This window comes from Bacillus rossius, chromosome 2, assembly GCF_032445375.1.
Source record: "Bacillus rossius redtenbacheri isolate Brsri chromosome 2, Brsri_v3, whole genome shotgun sequence".
NCBI lineage: Eukaryota > Metazoa > Arthropoda > Insecta > Phasmatodea > Bacillidae > Bacillus > Bacillus rossius.
The window spans coordinates 26,116,018-26,138,407 of record NC_086331.1 but is presented as its reverse complement, the minus strand read 5'-3'; the positions used below and the strand labels follow the sequence as shown (position 1 = coordinate 26,138,407).

Genomic DNA, 22,390 nt, shown 5'->3' with positions numbered 1-22,390 from the left:
CTCGCGACATGTTTCACAAGCGTATCGCGTCTCTCGTAGTCTAGCCTGCAGTTACAAAATTTGCACATGAAAATTTTATCACTGAAATAAAATCCTTCGCTGGAAAATTCTTTCGATCGGTCACTGGCAGAAACCTTCGTTTTAGGCATTATCAAAAAATTTTAATCACATAGGAAGAATTTAACCTCTTAATACGCAAAATTTTGCCGTGCTGGAAAGATCAAAACCATGGAGAATAGATGCGAATACAAACGCATACCGAATACCAACATACGTACGTGAAAATTAATACCAACATAAACATGTACTATTTATTATTTACAATCGTTACGTTAAGCAGGGTTAATTTTATTTTCGTACCCTACGTACTTTATTTTAAATAAACAGTAAAAGCAATGCACTTTAGTGTGTAATATTTTAATGATTAAAAACGTAATCTTAGAAAAACATATTTTGGACGTTTGTTATTTTTGTATTTACAGAAAGTGAACGGCGGCCATTGTATCATAGTTATCAACATCTTAAATTATTATGGTACACAAGATTACCGTTTAAAGAAAATATTACGTTAATTCCGAGACTTCATTTTAAAATCTATAATGAATCACCGTCGCATATAATATATATGGCTGCTAGTTACTGTCAGAAATATTTGATTGTGCTGAAGATAGTGAATTGTCCTTACAGAATGGAAAAAAAAAAAACTTAAATAATCAGGATAGACGACATTTCGTGACATATCGCGGATTTCGCACAATTTCATTTTATTTCTTGTTTTCAAGCGGTTTTCGGTGTTATTTCGTTTTATCGCGCATTACCATATAATCGTGCCTCCATTTATAGAGCACTGACTCAATTAAAAAAAGAAAAAAATTGAACATTTAGGTGTCCAAAGTTGAACTAGTTACCAAATATCAACAAATTTGGAAGATCTCTTTTTATTGTTTTGGGATAATTTATGCTGTTTTTTGCTGTCCTCAATGAGAGAAAACTTGTATTTTCAGGTGTCAGTGGCATCACAATCTGTACCCCTCCTGGCTCGCCCCTCACCAGCACCACGGGGCATCACTGGCGCTCCCGGCTTAACACCATTAAGAACAGCTTCCTCGGTTCGCCTCGCTTCCATCGACGGAAATTACAGAGTATGTCTTCTGTCATTCATTATGTGTAATTTAATAAACTACAGTTGTACCGATTTCGATACGCACACATTCAAAGTTGTCAGTATGTCTATTGATAAGTAATTGTCATTGGTAAAATTTGGTAACTAATTGAAGCAGTGAAATAAGAAAGTAACTCTTCTTCATGTATTGTTATTATAAATTAGGCCCTATGTTGTGGCTAACAGCACTACATGCCGAGCAGGGGAAACAGTTATTTGTATCTTAATGTCAGCAACAATGACGTGCATATGCCATCTTCTTTCACATATCTTGTATACTTGTGTACCATTTTGTGTAATGGAAATTTTTCTTTTTTCAGTCTCATGAAAATCTCTAGTATTAATGGCAGAAATTTTAGTATTGTTGTTGTGTGCTATTATTAATGTTATTTCCTGACTGTTTGCAGCATCTTCTGATGAAGTCCATGTTACCCCCGAATCATCTCCAGAGCTAACGAAAAAGTCCTGGTTTGGCAGCTTAATGACTACTGAAAAAGATGAAACTTTCACCATTTTAGTAAAGGGGAAACCACTTGCTACAGTGAAGGCCGATTTAATTCATGCCTTCTTGTCGGTAAGAATATGTATGCTTTAAAATTTGGTTAATCTAGTTGTTATAACCTGTTTCTGCTTAATTTTGACTTTTAACAATCACAATTTAATCTCAGCCTTTCAAATAAATAATAATCCCAGCCAACACAGCTTTATTGAAAATCACAAAAACCTATTTTTCAACTAACAAACTACTTGTTCGAATAATACAACTTTTATTTTCATAGCCATTTGTTTTGTTAATTTCTTAAAACAGTCAACTCCTGATTACCTACCGTGTTTTCTCGTATAATCGTCGCACATTTTATTCTAAAATCAAGTTTGAAAAGTAGGGGTGCGACGATTATGCGGAAAAAAAATTTTTGTTAGGTAAAGTTATTTATAAAAACAAAACCCGTTCATGGAAAGTACGTTTATTTAAAAAAAGGTGGAGTATACAAGAGCACGCCAAAAAATCGATATTAATAATTCCTTAAACAAAAACCTTTCTTCAACTTTAAATAAAAAAATCAAAACTCTAATGCGAACGCAAGCCACTTGAATCTGACGTGAACTGACGTGTCGTAGTACACACTTGCCACGAAAGAATGCGGGCTATCAAATGTAGTTTACTTGGCACCTGACAGAGAGCGCGCGTTGCATCCAATCGGCGAGATATCGATATTTGACTACGTGCGCGCGCTCTATACGGGAAGCAACATAACCAAACATGAATGATGCGCTGGCTTCATTTTTATAAGCGGTACGCCGCGGTAACGCATGCAATCAAATAAAAGAAATACCGTTTAAAAACGTCTTTAAAAGAAAATTTACACGTCAGACAACTTTGTATTTCCGTTAATTAAATAAATAAGTGGTAATGACCGAAATTAAATTTTAGATTATACCCATACCGCTGCAATGCAGACGATCAGATAATGGAAATAACGTTTAAAAACGTCTTTATAAGAAAATTTACACGTCAAACAACTTCGTATTTTTCCGTTAATTTACTAAGTAAATCGTAATGACCGAATAAATATTAGATTTTTACTTTAAAATACATCATTTTATACGGAAAAGATACCTACACAAAGCGCTCGGCATCTACTAGCGGGACCAAAAACATCATGCGACGTTTACGCGAGAAGTTTTTTTATCCCAATTTTGACAGCCTAAAATATGGTTGCGATGATTATGCGTGTTTGATCATTATGCGATAAAACATGGTATTTAAAAGTCGATTTTTTTAAAATATGTATTCACTGAACTACAAAAACTTTGTAGTCTTAGGTCACAAATCCTGATAAAAAAAACATTAAAGCAATGCTAACATGGCAAATTCTTTAAATTTTTACAATAGATAAAGGAAAAGCACAAAATTACTATCTATGGCATTTCTAAGCACTGATATGACAACCCTGAAGCCTTGCATGCACGACTTGGCAACGCCGCAGTCTTGCAGCGCACGCCGTTTTACCAGCTTATCTCATGCCCTCCATTGCGGCAGCCACCTATTAGTGCCTTGCCTGTCCCATTTCTGTGAAGTGATTTCGATGTGGCAATTGTGATGTAGTACGAACATGTCAGGGAAACAAAAACATGTTGTTCTAACATTCCAGAAAAAACTGAAAGTAATAATTTAGCTTGAGGAAGGCCGTTCAACAAAACAACTTTCTAATAATTATGGAGTATGTGGAATAATTCTGTTATATCTGAAGTAACAATATTATCTGTGTTTATTTATTTATATTCATCACATGCACACCAACTGTCAATAGACTTTTGCAGTGGGCATTACACAGACAATGTAGTTTGTCACTGCAAATACATGGACACTTCACCCTGTCAGCATCAAGAGCAGGTAAGCTCAACCTGAAGAGGATGTATGAATGGAAGATAACGTAATATGTCAATATAATGACAGAATAATAGAAAGTACAGATGAAGGACAAGTAAAAATTTTTGTTATTACTTATATAATTTTTGAACCTAGAGTTTACATTGTAGAAACAATGTATAGTACATTTTGAGTGAAATTAGTATCAAGAGTTTAAGATGATTTAACACTTAACATTAACCTTGGAGTAGTGATTTGCTAAATATCAGTGTGTAACTAATAAAATTCTTAAACTTATTGAGGAACTCTTAGATCAGTATTTGCAAGGATATATTTACATTTAATTTTAAAGCTCTAGCATTTATGAAGAAAGCGAGAGTCTAGGTAAGCTCTACAGTCTGAAAGGGAAGTTGAAGTATGTTGAGTAAATTTGTTTAAGTTAATTAGATGGATCATATAATTTTGAATGCCTATTTTGTTACTATCAGATGTCTTTATGTTATATTCCAAATAATTGAGCAGTATTCTAATTTAGATATGATTAATGCCAAATAGAGAGAGAGAAAGAATGGAATCTGAATCAGTTGCATAAAAAGGGATGTATTTGATTACGACAAAGGTCTTTCAGGTACTATAGTATATATAATCTACATGCTTATGAAAATATAATTTTGAATCTAAGATGATGCTAAGATCTGTATTTTTTAGAGATTATAAAGTGTTTTCCAATTTATAGTTGTATTTAACTGAGTGGCATTTTCTGGTAAAAAAAAAAAAAATTTTTTTGCTATGTGTAACGGAATATAGTTTGCACCATTTATGGATTTCATTAATGTCATTTTGGATTAATGAGCAATCATTAGGTGTGGTAATTTTCCTATAAATTGTAAGATCATTAGCAAAGAGTACACTAGTAGAGTGATTAAGGACTCGAGTGATATTGTTGATAAAGATATTGAAGAGTAGAGGTGATAATTTACCTCCCTACAGAACACCAGAACTATCATTAAATAAAGATATTAGTGGATACAAAAAAATTCTATTATTAAGATATCTGGAGAACTAATTGCCGTAATTATCACTCAATCCAAAATCAAATATCTTTCCAAGTAGTAAAGAATGATTAACAGTATCAAAGGCCTTGGTTTGATCAAAATAACAAACATCAGCCTGTCCGCTGTTAGTGACTTCATTATCAATAGGAATAAGAAAAGTTATTAGATTAGTAAAAGTAGTCATTCGTGCTCTGAATCCATTTTGATTGCAAGATAATCCGTTACTTATTTGGAAATTTAAGAGTAGTAAAGAATGATTAACATATCAAAGGCCTTGGCTTGATCAAAATACCAAACATCAGCCTGTCTGCTGTTAGTGACTTCATTATCAATAGGAATAAGAAAAGTTATTAGATTAGTAAAAGTAGTGATTCTTGCTCTGAATCCATTTTAATTGCAAGATAATCCATTACTTAGTTGGAAATTTAAAAGTTTGGATGTGATTTTGTAAAAAAAAATTCAAAAAAAAAAAAAAATAACAAAAAATATTGGTTGATAGTTAGAAACATTTAATTTAGTACAGTTTTTGTTGATCGGAATTACCTTGGCTATTTTAATTTTTTTGGAAAAAACTTGAGATTTAAAACTAGTGTTAAATAAATGCTGCAATAAATGGGAGTAACCGTAACCTTTCAGAATTAAATTAGGTATGCCAGCAGGTCCTGTTTACATAGAAGATTTTAAAGCCTTATACCTCAACGTACAAAGCTTTCAGAAATGGTAGAAACAGGTATAGTATCTAGATCCAGAGGCAAATCAGTGATAGGGACTTGCAGTTTACAGTTTGATGACACACAAACACTAGAAATATACTATGAAAATATATTTGATAGCACAACAGGGTCACTAGATACATCATCATTAACTTTTAACGAGTGTTCATAAAAATCATCTTTCATTATTTTGACATAGTACCAAAATTGTTTAGGGTTGTTCTTAATATTATTGTTAGTTGTTTGGGTACAATGAATTTTTTCAAACTTGATTGAATTGTTATTTGTAGTGATGGGAAAAAGCGGTGTTATTTTTATGCCAATTTCGTTTCAATAATCAGCAATTGCGTTGTTTTGTGTTTTTATAGGAAAACATATTTTAAAATGATATTTTAAAAAAAGACAATTTTTTACTACCGGTGCTTACAACATTTTCTTCAAAAGTTTAAAGCACCGTACTGATGATAACAAATTAAGAACAAAATTTATTTGTGCACTCTTACGTTTCTATTATTCTGATTACGAACAATTAAAAATTAAGAAATGAATGCTGTATGTACAAAAGTTTTGTTACAATAAAAGTGGTTAAACTTTAGTCATGTTAACGCTACACACTTCAGGTCTTGTTGAAATTAGTCATTGTCAGAATTTCAGCATTTTCTGGTAACAGCCTGCGGCGCCGGTCACTTACTACGAGTGAATAATGTGAGAAGGACCTCTCACTGTCCACATTGCTTGTAGGCAGCCACAAAGCCTTCAAACAAACTGAAGCAAAATGTGGGTGGTCTGTTTTCAGAGAGCACATAAGGGTTACCATGTCTATGTCCGAACAATATGGCCTTCCCAGCTCTTCCACAACTACATTCTTCATGGCATGGTATCCTTCTAAAAATGTCTGCAGTTCCATTTGCTTGATGAAAGGAATGTTGTGCATATAACTTTGCAACATTTCATTGGAAGGAGTTTGCTGAGTTATTTTTCTAGGATTCAGTAATGAACTCCTGCTTGAAAAAATTTTTCCTGCTGGATCTTTTTTCTTTAAATCCTGTAACTTTGTATGTGCCTTCACAGCTACTGCTTTCAAAAGGGATACTTGTTCCGCCTTAAGCTTAAGTGAAAGACTCTTCAATAAACGGACAATACCTTCACCAAACTGCTCAACTTGCCCTACACTTAACAGCTGCATTTTGCTCACCAAATCAGGTTAATATGTGTGATGTTGTGTAAGCAGAACCTTCCAGGAATGTGATTAGTTAAGACAGTTGTCTGCAGTGGACTGAAACAAATTCAGCTTCAATTTTTATTTGAACCACCTCTGCAGCAGTGCGGTCCTTTAACCAGCTTTTGCCACTGTTCTCCGATTCCAAGCTGCCATCAATGTTTTCAAAATATTCCACTATGTTATCAAAGTACTCAGAAAGGTAAGTGACAGAATGGAACCAAGAATTCCATCTTGTCAAAACTGGTTCATGAAAAGCCCTGACTTTATGCCACTGGATGTTCCATATTATTCTGACAAGAATACCAAGTTGAGGTTTCTTCTCCTTCTGATGTTAAGAAATGCCTTCTTAACCTTAGATACTGCCTTGTTAAGAAGCGGCAGTGTACTTTGGAAGGTGTTGCCTACTAAATGCAACTTATGTGCCAAACACTGCACATAAACCTCTTCTACCAACAATCCACTCAGTGTGATGAAACACTTGTTCATGTAAGGACCAGAATCACTTACTATGGCTTTCACTGAATTGTAATCAATGTTGTACTTGTTCAATGTGTCCAGAACTGCTTTAGAACATGTTGCATGGTTTGCTGCATCAAGAACAATGGATGCCACTAACTTTGTGTTTTGGCTACTAGCAGGTTCTAATTTTTTGAAAAGGATGTTGAAAACACATGCCCCTCCTTTATCCATAGTTTCATCACATAGCACACATATCAACCCCTTCAAATTCATCTTTTAACTGTGCTTCCACTCTCTCCCCCAATTTTGGAACATATGTTCTCCTAAGGCAGGGTGTCTACAGGTCACGGAAGTCACCAAAAAGTAACTAAAATGAAGCGCTGGTCACGGAAGTACCGAAAAAGTGGCGCAATTGTTGTGGAAGTCACGGATTAATGTTTATTTACCCGTCGTACGTAACGTTTCGATACAAATCGATAGTTTGCGGGTGTAGAAATTGACATATGCGCATCGATAGTCTCGCGGAAGCAGACGTTGATATCTTCTAATCGATAGTGCTTTCCTGTTTGCTGTTTCCTTTGTCTTCGAAACTCGGATGTTTGGATTTGTACGTAGATTTGTAATGGCTGCCGACTTGTGTTGTGTAAAGTGGCGTGGATTTTACTAATTATAACGTCATGTAGTTGTAATTCTTGTCAATATAAAACCGGAAAGAAAACGTTTTCGTTTGTGTGCCAGTTAACTGAGTTTATAGTAAAAACGTTCCATGCGTTATTTACCAGTAAATCGATGTGTGCTTTTCTAATTAATCGCCACTGCAACGTTTTAGCACGTGGTACTAAATATAGATCGGCCAAAAGGTGTTTTCTGTAATTGGTGCAAAATATTTCTTGACTTTTATGTATCATGTGCTATTTAGGAACATGGAAGAGTTTGTTGTAACAAAAAGTTACAGTTAATTATTTACTTAAGTTCTGGAAATTCTGATTGACACGTCTTCACGTGTTTATTTATTTATATGTGTGAAATATAAAAGAAATGCCTGGAAAGTGCAGTTTCCAAGATCAGTGGTTCAAAATGCCTTGCGCAATAGAAGGAAATTGGACGTCTTGGCTTAGGCCTGTAGAAAAGTCACAATACAAAGCTTATTGCACTATTTGTAGAAGCGACTTTGGTATTTCCCATGGTGGTGTATACTGTGTTAAAGTTCATGAAAAGGGGAAAAAACATGTTCAGAAACTCCTGGAAATCTCTAAAGGTAAGCAAACATTACTGCAATTTTCTAAGAAAAATGATGCTCCATCTGTGTTGGCAACAGGCACTTCACCAATGAACACTGAAACACAGAATGACTGTTCTAGCGGAACAACTAATAGTGATACTAAAAGAACTGAATGTGCAGGTACTTCTGGCATAGGCCTAGGCAATTTCATTTTGAAGGATGACGTAGCAAAGGCAGAAATTGTTTGGGCTTTAAATAAAGTAGTTACTCATGGGTCTTCACGTGCCTTAGGATCAAGTTCTGAACTGTTTCCGTACATGTTCCCCGATAGTTTGATTGCAAAAAATTTCATGATGCAAAAGGACAAATTGTCCTATGTTATTACTTATGGTCTTGGACCTTATTTTCAAAGTAAACTTGTAGATGAATTAAAAAATGCAAATTTTTTTGCTATTTCCCTCGATGAAAGTTTAAATAAAATTAGTCAGAAAGGTCAAATGGATCTGATTGTACGTTTCTGGGATGAAGATTGCAATGCAGTTGTGACCAAGTACCTGACATCAACATTTCTTCAACGAGCAACAGCAAAATATTTGTTGGAAACTTTCACAACTACTATGGCCAATCTAGGTTTGCCCCTAAATCACATTTTGCAAGTATCTGTTGATGGGCCTAACGTGAACTTAAAGTTTTTACGTGACTTGCAAGACAGTATTGGTAACGAGTTGGATGGAAATGGAAAGCCTTTTGATACTGGAACATGCCCTTTACATGTTGTGCAAGGGGCTTATAAAACAGCACACACTACAGTAGGATGGAAAATACATGAATTTTTGCGATCTGTGTACTATCTGTTCAGGGATTTTCCGGTTAGAAGAGCTGAATACACTCTGAAGACTGCTTCTGAAGTTTTCCCACTCAAGTTCTGCCAAGTTAGATGGGTTGAAAATTCAAGAGTACTTCAAAGAGCCATTGAGATGTTTCCATCACTTGTGAAATATGTCAGTGCAGTAGAGAAAAATCCCCCGAATTCTCAGTGTTATGTAAGAGTGAAAGAAGCCTTGAAAGATAAGCTATTGTTTGCAAAGTTGGAATTTCTTCTATCAGTTTCGTTGCAGCTAGAGCCTTTTCTAACGAAATTCCAGTCCAATGATGCTTTATTTCCGCTGCTCTATCAAGATACGTTGTCTCTCTTGATAGGCATTGGCACTCGCATCTTGAAGAAAAATGTGGTAGAAGACATCAAATCGGGTGTTCAGCTGACAAATGTTGATGTATACAATTCAGATGTCTTGAAAGCTGTGAGCAATATAGATATAGGATTTGGTGCCAAAGCAGCATGCAAAGACCTTAAAGAGGTTGTAGTGTTGTTGTTTAGAAATGAATGCAGGTGTTACTTACAACATATATTTTCAAAGTTTACTGTGAAGTCTCCACTCAAAAGTAAAATTGTTAAAGGAGCATCCTGTTTATCGCCTGAAGTCATCAGAAGTAGTCTATTAAGAAACTCACGCATTACCACTGCATTAGACATTTTTGTGTCAAATGGACACATGGCTCCACATGTAGCAGACTGCATCAAACGAGATTACTTGATTGTTTGTGACAATGCAGCTGTTAAAGATGCTATAGAGACATATGATTGGAGGTCTCAAAAATTGGATGCCCTTGTTTTGGAATTAATTTCTATGGCGAAGGTGGACAATGCTGCCCTGATTCAGTTTTGCAAGAAGATTTTAGTTATGTTTCATGGCAATGCTGCAGTTGAGAGGGGGTTTTCAGTGAACAGAGAATGTCTGGTAGAAAACTTGTCGGAAGCCTCTTTGATAGCACAGAGATGTGTGTATGATTCTGTTCATTCAGAAGGTGGAGTTAAAAATGTCCAAATCACTAAAAAAATGATCCATTCTGTAAGGAATGCATCTGCCAGGAGACAGGAAGCACTCAGGATGAAAAACATGAAGAAAGATGAGGAAGTAGAAGCAAAGAGGAAAGCCAAGTCAGAACTGAAGGAACTGCAAGCTACAAAATGCAGGATGTTAGAAATGCATAAGGAGGAAATGACCAGCATGGAGGATAGGATAACATTTTTGAAAAAGCAGGCTTAAAATTATGAATTATGTTTCTATCCATATCCACAGTGCAGAAACACATAGGCCTACAAATTTAAATATTAACTGTCAGTGTTTTTTGGCCAGTGTTGAAATTGTGGTCTTGTATAACAACTGCTAACACCCGGGACTATTAAAAGGTAAGCACATAAAACTGTGTAATATTTTTTAGTATATTTTGTTGCTTTTTCGTTATTTTCAATAGTCAATAAGTTGCATTAAAAATATTCCTTTTTTCTGTGTGGTATAATGTGAAACGTTTCTGAAAACTTTTTACCTAAAAATGAAACGTGTAATTCGAAGTATCAACTTTTCTTGAAAAGGTCACCAAAAGGTCACCAAAAAGTCACCAAATTAATTTTTCTGTTGCCTGTAGACACCCTGTAAGGGAACTGGCTGTAGGAAGATCTCCCCCACCCTTTACATTTTTATTAATCCAACCACGTAATTGGGTGTTGTCTAATTTCTGGAGTGGTATGTTGGCAGATATAAAAGCCTCGGTTGTATCCAAAATAAATGTCTCTCTATCCTCTCGTACTTTTTCCCCAACTTTTGCGACTTCTTCTAGTGTTGCAAGATGTTTGCTGCCACTGCTTGTGCCCTCGGCACCTAACCTCACTTTCATATGATGCTTACTAGCAACATCTTTGACAACAGTGTCCCTTCTCTCGTAATCAACTCGGCAATTGCACCATATGCAGAACAAAATGTTGTTGGAAACGTACAGCCCTTCCGATTTAAATTCCGTTGCCCTCGATAAGCAAGATGCTTTAAATTTTGGCATCGCTATATTGGGCCTAGCAGTAAATATGTCGAAACCTACAAGGATTCTTGTTTTACTTAAACAGCTTGCCCGTGTAAACTTTTGCAAAATTATAGAATATTAATGAACACGGCAAATTAACTAGGTATCCCGAAAGATAACACATGTCACGCGTTGTTTTGCTAACGAAAAATTGGTACGTTGATACGTGTACTATTGCTGTGCTCGCTGCTAGCGCATTCAATTGTCTTCCGTTGCAATCTGGCGTCAACGAAAACAAACGAATATCGAGTTCAGAATTCGGGATGGCGTAATAAATGTTTACAAAAACATTATATAACATTTTTTCGGTACCAGGTATTCGAAAATAACTAATTAAGCAGCGGAGTAAAGCAATGAAAAATTAATCAACGGAAAAATTATGTTGTATTCTATTGTGAAGCGAAGGGGAAGGAGTAAGGACTGCTGTGTGTAAATATGGAGGCTGCCGGCTGAATAAGTACTGCAATGGGTAATTTTCTGAATTGATAGGCGTAATGTTTCTGGCAAATGAAAGACGCTAAAAGACAGCTCAGGTGTTTTAAAATTGGTATTTCCAATCTAATGTGTGAACATCGTATTTTGTGACATCGCGCACATAATCTTTTATAAAGTCGCAAATAATTCATGTTTCAACATTTTTTTCTGAGATTTTCAGAATTTTGTGTTTTATAGTTATAAAAATCTTTTTTCGCGGTTTTTCGCAAAAATTCGCAGAAAAATCGTTACACCATTTTTTCCCATCTCTAGTTATTTGTTTCCAGTAATGAAAAAAAATATCTACATGTAATAGTACGTGTTATTATTTCTTCTGTACAGTTAATCAAAATGTTTCTTGGATTTAAGGGCTTAGATTAATTCATTGTAAAACTAACGAGGCTATTTGGATGCTTCTTTTTTTTGTTGATAATGTGTTGCAATTGTTGATTTTATCACATATACAATTATTATTTAATTGATAAACAAGATCATTACCATCAGAAGATTTATAGAAGTTTGACCAGTAATGATTTTTGTAATTAACACAGGAGATGAATTATTTTTGCTGGGGAAACTATCCATCATAATCATAATGTTTAAAGTGGGATAGTATAGATCTTCTTTGATAAGCACATCAACAGCATGAGTTACTATACATTAAGATATATTGGAAAAGCAAATATCCAAAAGTTTTTTGGATGGCTTGGTTTTGTTGCTCTGAATTCACCCAAAGTTAGATGTAAATTTTATTAGATATTGAGCCTTAGTTTTGATCTGTACATGCAAGATATTATATTACCAGTATGATTATTAAACCAATCTACACGGGGAACATTGAAATCACCAAGTATCACCATGTCTTCTTGACAGGTGATGAGTTTGTCTTCTGAAGTCTCAAAATAAGAAAGGTATGTATTAGGAGTTATATCTGGGGGTAAATATATATTACTGAGAGTTAGAAAAATGGTAGGTGAAACTTTTAGCTAGACAGCTTTGGTACCTGGGTTGTCATAGTTATATATGTATTGGTTGAATAATTGATATAGATTTATGTTTATTAACAGCATTCGAAACACAGTCTATTTTCTTCATTGTGAGTAGACCATTCCTATCATTTCTGAATATTTGCCTATGAAATAATGAGAATTTACACTGTGATTTTTAGATTGAGTTTCCATGAGGCGGATGATATCATAGTGGGAGTTGATAAAATTTTCGAAAAATTCATTAGATTTTGTTATCAATCCTCGGATGTTTTGGTATGAAATTGCGCACTCCTTGGGAATTGGATGCACTGGAAAATGATTATGATACTCCTCCATACACCTGGGTTGAAGTAGATGGATGTGGTGCACTGGCAGTTAAGGGTTTAAGGCTAGGCCTACTTGCATTATTTGGCTCTTCTGCAGTAGAAACATTGCTGGCAATTTTTTCGGGGTGAAGTTTACCATAGAATGGACTAACTAAACATCCACTGGGCCAAAATATTATATTATTGATTCTATTATAGTCTTCTTTCAAAACAAGAGATGTGGAAAGAAGCATAGGAATTGAATTTGGTTTGGATTTTAGTCACTCTGACTTTGAGACTAATTGAGTTCATTAGAGATATAGTCAATCATTTCTTGTTCTGAATATTTGGTTCAAACCAAGTACCTAATAAAAAGAGCTTTTCAATTTTTGAAGATAGGTTTGGAGATAATTTCTTATGCCCACTTGCATTGGCGTTTTCTTATGTTCAAGTTTCAGTGTTGTTTCGGAGTTCCCATTCGATCTGGACTTACCACATATTGCACTGTGGTGAATGAAGCCTTGGTTATTGACTTGCTGGTTGTTGATGTTGAAGCTCGTGACGTCGTGCAATTCATGCTGAGTTGGAAGTGGGTCATTGGTTGGACTGCAGTTACCAGAGACGCCCATAGTTTCACCGCGGTCTGCTTTTTTGCTAGTAGAAGATTTTTTGAGCACTTGACTATATGAATTTTTATGGTAAATCTTGCCATACAATCTTTGTTTGATTTGGAGAAGCTCTGCTTAATCTTGAATAATTTAATTTTCACTCTTAGGTCATTTACTTTTGCACAAAGGGATTTCACAATACTAATTAACTCATCTATATGACGTCGACCGGGGCTACGCCCTCCCTAAGCCCGATGTGCCTCACGCCATCGCCACCCCTCTCCTCCCACCACCACCCTCTATTTCAAACCTCCCGCCCCGTGTGCAGGTGTGTGTGTGTGCGTGTGAGGCTGCCGACAAGAGGCGAGAGTAGAGTCTGTGCCACGACCCCTTTTGTTTTCTTATTTAATCTTAAGGTTTACGTAATTGCTACATGTATTTTCTTTAAATAATATTCCCCAAGGATTATGTTTGCAGTGCTAGTTGGTAAGGACGGCGCAGCGCCCCACGCGGCAGGCAACGGAACTACCCGCAACCCATTTTGAACCATAATCTTAATTAAAATAATTAATACTCAACATAAATAATTTAGGAAACCTTGTTATAATTTTACTATAGAATTTTAGTGTATTTGTTTTAGTTAAATATGTAGTAATAAATAACACGAGAGACTTAAGGTAAATCCAGCGCTTTCTGGCCGCCATGCTGCCCTGGCCTCTTCAATCGTTTCCGTTCGTCACCCGGGTTAGGACGCTTGGTGAGCACCTCGCAACTGTGCTTTTTACATTCAACTGATCTCTTAGCATCTGCCGGACTTTTTATAATTTCTAAAACCTTTTTGTATCTGCGAGGCCTACTCCGGGTGGTCGACTCGTTTCAATAAATATTTAAGTTCATTTCGAACGTTTAAACACGAACCGCGTCTTATACTCACGTGGCCAGGCCACGAGGTGACCTGGTCAGCCTGTAAAACGATTATTTCCCGCCGTTGGCGTTTTTAACAGTTTTAATGTAGTAATGTAGACGTAGCGCAGCTGGATACTTGTTTGTAATGTTACCGCATTAAAAGGAGTGCGACGAGCATGAGTATTTAGTCGAGTGACCACATGTTCCTGCTCCTGAACCACGAGGCGTGTGGGACTCCTTAAGAGCCCACGGGCGCGGTATCGTTTGCTAAGGGAACCGGGCCTAGCCCTACACGGGTCACGTCACGCCCTGAAGGGAGTCTCCGCCGGGTCCACGTGCCCATATCACGTGGTGGCACCCACTCCGACATTCCATTTGTTACATTCCCTTAATTCCCTAGTACGACACATATTAGAAGCATCCATCTTAAAAACTTTTATCGATGGTTGTTTATTTCTGATTTTCTGCTACTTTAGAACCTGTATTTTTTTTAGGTGATGACTTTAACATGTTAATGTGAGCATCTTGTACTGGATCCAAATGAATAGCATTGTTATGGGGTATTCGAAACTGTGGCAAATCAAATTGATAATCTAATAAAGAATTAATAATGATCAATACACAGTGTTAACAATGCAAATCAACAGCGTATACATAAAGACTGAGGAGCGCGTGTGAACACGTCCGTTGGCTAAGAACACCCACCCGCTACCTTAGTACTTCAACAAAGGTGTTATGTACTCAAAACAGTATGTATTCACATATGAGTCCCAAATTTTATGCCAGTTTTAAGTTTCAAATAAATGTAGTGTGACTCTTTTGCTTGTTTTTCAATTTAAATAAAAATAAATAAAATTTTATCATTGCACTCTGCAGTTGAATGTGTGCCTAAATTACTACTCTCTATTGATTTTAAATAAATATAACTTCACAAGTAAGTATAAGTTAATTCATTGAATTATCCCAACTTTGCTTATGAAGCACCATGAACTTGGTATTATGCCATGTCTGCTGCCCATCTCCCCACCTGGCAAGTGACGTGTCTGTCACCCAATGGGCAACTAAGGTGCTGTATTGTTTAAGTGCCGATGAGCTGAGACACGATAAACAAAGACTTCCTTTGTCTCTACAGAACTCTACAGAAGACAAATATGTGGTACATATTTTTCTAAATCATTTTGTGTTAACTGATGTTTTGAATTAATCATGTCCTCTGCCCCATTCATTACCTCGGATAATTGTCATTGACTGTACTCATATTTATCATTACTTTTTTTTATTAGAATGTTGAATTTAGCAAAATAAAAGATAGAATTAACTTTTTAAAAATTATTTAGTTTAGTTTAGTTCAGAACAGCATTGGATATAAAGTCACTTGGTTCCATTAGTGACTGTTTATTTTAATAACGTGCATGGCCATAAATTGTATAGCATAGGTTTTTTAAAATTATTTTTACCATAAAAATATTCTTCCAACAAATAATTACTGGAGAAAAATTTCAGTTATAACTATTTTACAAAACAGTGACCTCTACTTTGTTATATACCATTTATGTACACAAAATACATCAACATTATAAAGTATTGATTAATTGATTTCTTTGGTTGGTGTCAATTGTGACATTAAATTCAGCTGGCTAGGGAAGCCAGGAATTTACTTGTCTCATTTGAGCTTCACTTCACGTTTTAAGATGTAACTCTTTTATGGTGTTGTAAGTCGGGACCACATGTTTAGAGGGCCAATTGTAAGTCGGAGGGTTATGTCGTGAATGGATGCCACAGTATGAAAGGGCACATGGACCCAGTAGACTCCTCTCAGGGCATGATTTTGCCCGTGTGGAAGCAAGATTCGGACCCTCTTAATTAACCAAAAACTACCCAGACCTGGCTCGCTCTCAGCATCGGACATGCTTACATAGATGGAACTTGATGTGGGCTCCTAAGTCGTCCCACACGCCTGTTTTCGGTAGGTGGTCGGCACGTGGCCAGTAAGCAACAGGTTTATCTCAAATGGTTTTATTAATTGGACAGATGCTCCATGTTCTCATACATGCTCACGTTAAACTGTAAAAAGCCCGGTAGCATAAATCAGGTGTGGTGTGAACCACCTTGGTGGTCGCACAATAGATTCACGGAGCTTGTTTCAAAGACTCAAGAATGGGTTAAAGATTAATTAGTTAAGCAGCCTGCTTGCTGAGTCAAGCCCTGAGGATAAAACAATGTGGATTATTAAAATATAGAAAACAGGATTATACTCAGTGATGACAATGTACAGTGAAAGTCCGTTGTAGCGAATACGGTCTATAACGTAAAGTCCGCTATAATGATAATTGCCATTGACACTGTCCGTTTTGCATATGCTGTGTAGGATAAAAATTTCGGAAATAACGAATGCAGTGTAGGCTCATTTTTGTTATAGCGATAGATTACACACCTGTAATTTTGCTCTAAAACAATGAGAAAACATCTACAATTTCCTTAATAAATGAGAAACAGCTTCGCACAATTCCATGCGTCCGGCAAATGAAACAACGCGCAAGATGTGGCTGTCTTGGCAACACCGCACAAGGTGGGGCCCCACAGCGAGCATAGCTTGCCTCGCGGTGACGAAAGCAAGACAGCGCCCCGCTGTGAGCATTACTTATTTAGAATCACGCCGACTGAAGCCCGTAAATGAGCATAAGTCGTCTCACACTTGCATCGTAAGCATTGTGTACGGTGTAGTTTCAGTGTACGGCACTACGCGTATTATTGTTTACACGGGCTTGTCTAGCTCGTCTCTTCTATTCAAAACAAAGCGGCGTCTGAAGATGATGACAATAATGACGACGAACTAAGTGACGTATCTGTTCTGTCGAAAACGTCAAAGATGGAGGCACTTGACACAATCAGTCGTTTTTTATCAGCATACAAATGCTTCAACAAAAGATTTAATGAACTTCCAAGAGGTCCAGTCGTTTATTTTGTCCGAAAGTCTAGTGAAATCAAGGCAAACGAAAATTGATTCGTTATTTAAAAAGTGATTTTTAAATTTGTGTTATTTTCCAAGGGTCTGTACGAGTGATTATTTTTGTGTTACTGACAAATTGTCGGAAAAATTATTTTATATAATTTGTATGGTCCAACGTAATTAGAGATTTTTAATTTTTTTTTTTTTGTGTTTGACATTTTTCATAGGTGTCAACGTGAGTAATAATGTGACAAATTTTAAAATAAATTTCACTACATCTTTGAGTTTAGATATTGTTAGTAAGTGTTCAAAACTCCGCAAATATGCACCCGATATCACCAGCTTAGCGCACATGTCTCCAGCAAACCAGCTGCGGTCAAAGCAACAGGAAGCGGCCGGCATGACCTTGCATGACCCCGCCCGCCCGTCTCCATGTAAACAAACAGCTGTGCGCTTAGCCACGATGTGCGTGACGGCCTTATCACGGCCACGTGGTCTCATATTTCGCAGTCGGCAAGTGCTGATATAGCTTAAAAATGTTATTTTTGTAAGTTTTATGTATATTTCCTTTACTTTAGTTGTGAATTTCCATAGTAAAAACAAGTGAGAAAATAATATATTTGAAAAATGCTACAAAATTTTTTTTTTTTTAAATTTTGGCTATAACGAAAATTCGCTATAACATAAACTTTTGGCGCCGTTATAAATTTACGTTATAACGGACTTTTACTGTATGTCATACAGGGGCAACAGAGCGCGCTCTCCGGAGCAATATGGCATCTTCGCACTGAACAAGGAATCCGTTATGCTTATTTAAATTAGTGCCAGGGGTTAGTATTCAAAAACACACAAGACACTTCTTCAGTTGAGGCATGTCCTTTTACGCCCTCAATACCTAATAACAAACAGTTATTTAATATTAGTTTTTAAAATTAATGCCTGCTTTGGCCAAGTTCAGGTCCATTCATGAATTTTCGACTTCATCTTTGTTCAGGGTACTTAAATTAATAAAACAGGGCATTTTATGCCAGTCTGCTGAAATAAAAAATACTTGGGGACAAAATATAGGTTTACAATATCATTTCTAGTTTGTTTACAAGGGGTACAAAGCACTGTATGGCAAGGTGCCTTCTGACATCGTGGCACACTGTTTGAATACATGATTTGATCATGTACGATGGCGGTAAAGATGGTAGGAGGGAAGCGGAGTCTCGCCAAGCTCATGGGGTAAAGCCCCAGTCGACGTCAATTTATTGAGCTAGAACAAAACTATAATAAACCTTTATTGCCTACTTTTTCATGATGAATTTCCTCCTCTATGTTCTATAAAATAAGTCATAATCCCTGTATGTATATACTGTATACAATATAAGGTGGAGTAAAGATAAAAAGTTAAAACATGTTTAATGTTGTTAGTTCTTAATGAAATTTGCAAATTAAACTGTAAGTGAGAGATGATAATTTTGTCATTTATGGCATTGGCATGTAAATTAATACCTGCAAATTTTTTTTAACAGTCCAAATTTATTATTTCTTATAAACAACACTTGTAATATGTTCAACAAGCTCATACACTATTGTAGTTAAGATACATTGTTGTCATGAAATCCATTAGAGTTTCTGATGAAAATTGTAATTTAAATTATTTTAATTTTAGGTAGGAATTTTTTATTATTGAATATACATATTGTTTGTTGTTTTGAACCTAAATATACATGTATGTTTTTTATGTTATGTTCTTAATTCAGTAAAATCTGAATAATATTAACATAAAAGGTAATCTTAATGCACCTATGCATCAAACTACAAATACTAGATTTTGCAATTTTATTCTCGTGAGAAATGTTACAATTTTCTCTGTGTTCATGTTTGGTTCTAGATAGCAGAACTAAGCCACAGTGTTTCCAGCCCAATGTCATTTCGAGTTGAGTACAGGCGTGGCTCCACTGCTCCAGCGATGTTTCAACGGCACGTTAGATTCCAAGTGGATGTTTCCACAATCACAAAGCAGGCAGGGGAGAGTCCTAAGGAGTACCTGTATGCTATTACTTTCACGCTGTTATCAGGTTTGTACACTGTTTTATATACTGATGATTAGATATATGATGATTAGAGCCACGATTTTTTTGGCGCACGCGAAATAAAACGATATTGAGTGTTAACACCACCAAAACGCGAAAAATATATTACGTACCATGTGAACATGAAAAACATAACAATAACATCGCCAATGACAAATTCTTTGTAGGCGTTTCAAACACACTTTTGCAATATATAAATCTTACAGAAGACTTTAATATTTTATAGTTTTTACACAGATAATAATTTTTTTAGTTTTTGGTTATATACATACGTTAGAAAAACAGTGCCACCATTATGCGAAGATTGTATATAGACACCATTAGCCAACACAACGCAAACGCACTTGTGTTGAGCGTAATAATTTTCCGCGTGCGTGTTTTATAACGTAATTTAAAAGCCAGGAAAACATTTATCGATTTCTGACTAAATAAGTGTACTGCAGCACCCGAAACTTTAAAATCTTGATGAACTGCAGCAGGCATTGCATGTGTTAAGAAAAAATAATATTAATGTTTCATGTATTGGCATGATTGCATCAAACAACATTATTTCTGTAAACATTAAAAAAAATGCATTTTACAGCGTCCGTGACGTATTTACCGTGCTGCGACATAAATTGAGTTATATTTTCATTACATTTTAAAACTTTTTACATTCATTAAGTTTCTGTGGATTTTTTTTCTGCATTGCTGTCTTAGGAAAAGATTAGCAACATTGTGTAACAAACCAAAAAATGCCTAAAAATACAACAGTGGCTGCACGTGCAGCAGAATTTTCAAAAGAAGGGTTTTATGTGAGTGGTAGTAAAATATTGATGTGTAAATTTTGCGACTGTCGTTTAGAGTTTGAAAGGAAAGATACATTAAACAAACACATTCAGTCAGAGAGACACAAAAATGGGAAACAAAGGCTACAAACTTCAAAACTTCAAAACTTCAAAACGGCAGCTTTCAATTGATGAAGCAGGGCCAGTGCTAAAACGAGCCAAGGAACAAAACGATGATTTTGTACAGGAAACAGTTGAAACATTTATTGCTGCTGAAATTCCTGTTGAGAAACTGGACAACTGCAAACTTAGGGAATGGCTAGCAAAACATGTCAGTGGTGCTGGTGATATACCTAGTGCAGACTGGGTAAGAAAAAAATATATTCCTCTTTTAAGAGAAAAGAAAGGCAGAGATCAGAAAAAAAGTGGCAGACCAGAAAGTCATAATTATGGCAGATGAAACCACAGATAAAGCAAATAACTGTGTGTTCAATATTCTTTTCCAGATATTGCAACCAGGGGCAGAACGTAGCATTTTACTTGGAGCATCATGTGTACTTGAAGCTGCTAATGATGTCAACTGCTCGAAAGCTGTGATTGACATATGCACCAAGCATGAAATCAAAGAAGAAAACATAGTTGCATATGTAACTGACGGTGCTAGATATATGACCAGATCTCCAAGCACTTTGAAAGGTATATTTGGTGAACATGTGTACCACGTGCAGTGCTGGGCACATACAATTAGTCTGGTAGGGCAGATCTGGCAGAACAGTTTGGAGGATTTAAACCTCTTTGTGATCAAGGTAAAAAATGCTTTTTTGAACACACGAAAGAGACGGCATGCCTACCTCAACTTTTTGAGGGACAAGAATGGAAAAGATAACATGAAGATGTTTCCAATGCCATTGTGACACGATGGAACACGTGGTTTCATGCTGTTTTCTACCTGGCTGATCACCTGCATAACATTGTTAGCTTCTTCGAACAATTGAGTGAAAATAATGCTGGTGTGAAATTCATAAAGGGACTGCAAGAAACTGAGATACAAGCCCTTGAAGCTCAGTGTGTGTTTGTCACTGAAAATTGTGCCTGCTATGTTGACACAATAAACTTTTTGGAGGGATCCTCCTACCAAACTGCCCACCTCCTCTATTCAAAGCTTCAGAAGCTTCAAATTTCATTGGCAGTTCTAACAAAAGTAATTTTTCCAGAGGCTGTTGAAAAGTTACTGAGAAAAATGAATAGTGTTCAGTCTGCAGCCTTGAAAGAACAGTTCAAACAGACATCACAGCTTAGCTTACTAAAGCTACATGATTTTGTCTCAAGTGATCCTTATCATGCACTTTTTCATGATACTGATGCCCTGCTGAACCCCAAAAATATTGGGAATGTCAGCATAGAAGACAAAAAGTTCTCAAAAATGGTTGATACTCTACCTTTCCTACAAAATGTGCCAAGAACTGCAATAGCAGCAGGTTATATGGCCCTTCAAAAGCTTGTAAACAGTGAACTACAAAAACCACCCACAGCCAGTGTAGACATAGTGAACCTCTTGTGTCAACTGAAATGTGACTTTCCTGAGTTTGCTGCAGCTGCACTCAAATTAATGTGGATACCAACATCAAATGTTGACACTGAAAGGTCATTTTCAAAGTATTCTGTCATTGTCAGTGACCGGAGAAGATCTCTTTTGCCTGAGAATGCTGAACTTCTAACTATGGTTGCTTTCTCATGAATCATGAATAATGTTCACCAAAATAAAATACTGGCACCTGTATATAAAGGCACCTTCACCAAATATGGGAAGAATAATGCCAAAATTATGAGGTGGTAAGTAATGTTCATAATGTTTTTATACTTTCCTCTAATACGCAATCCACACCGTTAATATTTATTTACTTTGAACAATGTTTTAATTTACTTTGAGCAAAAATTGTAAATATTAATAAAGGGGGTTACAGTTACATTTACTGTTATTGATCTTAAATCTCCTAAATAAATCATAAAGGCGATACCAAAAAAATCTAAATTTTTATGACGATAAAGACGAAATCTCAAAATCTTTAGGACGATATTTCCCAAAAAATAAAACCGTAAAATCTTGGCTCTAGTGATGATTAATGTGTGGCAGGGAACTGATGAAGTATAAATACAATGTGATTTTCTTATAAAGCCCTGGTTGTCTCA

General features: G+C 35.9%; 1 protein-coding gene across 3 annotated transcripts in view; it reads left to right on the top strand.

Moving 5' to 3' along the window:
- Window positions 1-22,390, top strand: part of LOC134529188 (serine/threonine-protein kinase BRSK2) — a 172,345-nt gene that overhangs the window by 90,264 nt on the left and 59,691 nt on the right. For all 3 annotated transcript variants that reach the window (XM_063363024.1, XM_063363025.1, XM_063363026.1), the window contains 3 exons: window positions 1,005-1,142; window positions 1,570-1,736; window positions 19,232-19,418. In XM_063363024.1, coding sequence (XP_063219094.1) covers window positions 1,005-1,142; window positions 1,570-1,736; window positions 19,232-19,418 — 492 coding nt within the window. The remainder of the gene's footprint in view (window positions 1-1,004; window positions 1,143-1,569; window positions 1,737-19,231; window positions 19,419-22,390) is intronic.